Consider the following 2,764-nt stretch of genomic DNA (forward strand, 5'->3'; position numbering starts at 1 on the left):
TGCAGTTTCCAGAGGTAAAGGTAGGGCAGACCCCCTCCCTCGGGCCCGCCCCGCCGGGCTGCCGCGGGGTGGGCGCTCAGAAAGCCCCACTTCAAGCCCTCCTTATAAAATCCATATTTACTTTATTTATTTACTAACAGCTGTAGTTCTAATGGATAATAATCAATTCTGAAGTATCATTCACCCAGGTATGGTTTAGATGTTTTTCTAGTGCTGAAAATGGCTTTTAAAATGTTTTAAATAGATATCTCACCAGCTTGTGTACTGGTGGCACTGTACATACATGTGTATGTGTAACACCATCACCCACCCACCAAAAAAATGAATGAAACTGAAGTCCAGTTCTGGGCCCCTTGTGTGCATTTTAATGATGAGTCATTTTCCTTTAGGTGAGGGGGATCCAGATGTATCTCCTATGTCACTTAACTATTCAATACATGGATTTCTTGTGAGTCTCAGCTGCTCCAGATCACATTGTCTGTCAGTGATGGAATAAGGATTTCAAGTAAGACGGCTGGGTATCAGCATGCTAGTGAGATTTTATTTGGGATATCACAGGTGGCCTTCAGCTTTGAGGATCAGATTTAACTGTGATTCTAAATGAGAAAAAGAAATAACCTCCCCCCCTGTCCCAAATTGACCAGCTTCAAGTTCTTAAAGTGAATTGGCCTGTTTATTCCTTGTGCCTGTCTTGTCATAGCTAGCTCAAGGGGACTACCCATGGGTATAAGTTTAGGTCTGTGTCAGAGACTTTGTAGGATTGAAGGCAGGCTGATGAATAGCAAGGAAAGATTTCCATTCTGAAAGAATAAACATGTGGCTTTTATTCTGAGCTGAATTGAAGTGATTAATGTTCGTGTCTGTCTTTCAATCCTGGAAAGTGTCCCACATGTCTAATCATGGACCGAGTGCTTTCTGGGGAAGATGGCATGGTAGGCTGGGCCCTGGGAATGACTGGTTTTCTAGAGCTGCTGAATTCTTCTGCAGAATTCAACCCCTTCATGATTTAATCTTGTTTCTGCAGAGCTTGTAAGCAGAGGGATGGCGGGGTCTCTGCTGGTGGGGTATGTGGGTGTTGAGAGCTCAGCTGTGCCTGTGCCAGCTGATTGCTGCTGCTGGGGTTCCTGGATTCACACATGAATGAAATCTGAGCAGAGTCTGAGCTGTTCTCAGTCCGTAGGAGCATCAAGTGCTGCGACTGAACTACTTAACATGCAATTGCAGTCTCTGTAAACAGCTGTTCTCAGTCCATAGGAGCATGAAGTGCTGCGACTGAACTACTTAACATGCAATTGCTTTCTCTTCCAGGGAAAATGCTGCATGAGATTAAAAGCCTTGTCATTGAGGAACCAAAGTATTGGCTGGATGTTATCTCTATTTGGAGAAACTTTCATGGGAGCGAGGGGAAAAAAGATGATATCTCTCAAGAAAACAGTTTGCATCTGAAGAGAAAATCAGAACAAGAGACAAATATTGCAACTAAAAGGCAGAAAAAAGAACATGCGAGAGAGACTGTGTCTGAGGAATGTCAAGCAGAAACTGGAGAGAGGTGTGTGGTTCCAGAGAGAAAGAGTGATCGGAACTGCCAGACTGAGAGCAAGACTTCCTCAGAAGTCCCTTCCAAAAGCAATAGAGAGGAACCTGTTGCAAATGAGCAGATTAGCTTCAGAGTTTCTTGTCGTTGTAGTGGAGCAGTTGCCAAAATACTTCCTTCACAGGTATGCTAAAGTATCTGTGTTTGAAAAGAATTTAGCAAACATGGAGATGTGTATTTTATTTGTCATTTCAACTGTTTGTTGTATGTTTTAGAATAACAAACTGATCAAAGCTTTTTCTGTATTTTCTCAAAACCCCCTTAACCTGTGTTTACCATAAACAAGCAGAAGTACAAGGGCTGCTGTTAATTTCTGGGCACTGTTACCCTGCATACTTTTCAAATCAATGCCTTTTATTAAGGATAAGTAAAGGTAAGAGGTTGAGGTTGCTGGGCTTGTGGAGTCTGAGGAGCGACCTGACAGTAGTTTACACCTATTTAAAGGGCTGTTGCAAGGATGATGGAGCCAGACTCCTCAGTTGTGGCAGGCGGTGTAAAAGCAGGTGCTAAAATAGAACTTGCAGCTTCGATGGGCTCTGGTTGGGCACTGGGGAGAACTTGTTCTCCTGGCCCTGGGAGGTGTCCTGGGGAGGTGGATCTCGGTCGTGGTGTAGAGACCTCCAGGGGCCCTTCCCATCCAGCAGTCTTCCCATCTATTAATATTTTTCTACTGTGAGGAAAATAAAAAAAAAAAAACCAAAAAACACCGAAACCACAACCCTGTGTAGCTGCAATTTATGTAGATTTTACTTACTTGAAGATAACAGTAGTTTAACTAGATTCTTCTTTTTTCTACTAAAGCTAGTACCTTGGGAGGATGGGACACATGAGCCCGCCAACATGAATGTTTGCTTAAATTTGCTCTGTGCGTTTGAACTCTCGTACTCTGAAGGTAGTCAGTTTTCTAGATGCCATAAAAGCATTAAAGCTGTGAGTTGCAATTGTGTATTCACAGGTTTCCTCTTAAGTAATCTAGTTCACAGCCATCAGAAATATTTTGTGCATGTGATACGTAATCCTGAAACGATGAACTTCTGTTGTAACTTGGGCAGGATTTGAACTTCAGCCTCCTGCACTCCCACTGAGTGATAGTTGTCTTGTCTTGTGGTGTGTTTGCTCTGCCCCTCACTCACTTGCTGTGCCCCTTTGTACCTCTTCTGGTCTTTGTAA

General features: G+C 43.3%; 1 protein-coding gene across 5 annotated transcripts in view; it reads left to right on the plus strand.

The window, feature by feature from the left end:
- The first annotated feature begins 6 nt into the window (after nt 1-6).
- Nucleotides 7-2,764, plus strand: part of THUMPD2 (THUMP domain containing 2) — a 10,491-nt gene continuing 7,733 nt past the window's right edge. Inside the window, exons 1-2 of one of the 5 annotated variants that reach the window (XM_035896720.1) lie at nt 7-20; nt 1,309-1,718. In XM_035896720.1, coding sequence (XP_035752613.1) covers nt 1,314-1,718 — 405 coding nt within the window. In that variant the 5' untranslated portion in view covers nt 7-20; nt 1,309-1,313. The other 4 variants (XM_035896828.1, XM_035896781.1, XM_035896671.1 and 1 more) reach the window with 4 other exon arrangements.

This window comes from Egretta garzetta, unplaced genomic scaffold (genome assembly GCF_000687185.1).
Source record: "Egretta garzetta isolate BGI_Z169 unplaced genomic scaffold, ASM68718v1 scaffold360, whole genome shotgun sequence".
Taxonomy (NCBI): Eukaryota; Metazoa; Chordata; class Aves; order Pelecaniformes; family Ardeidae; genus Egretta; species Egretta garzetta.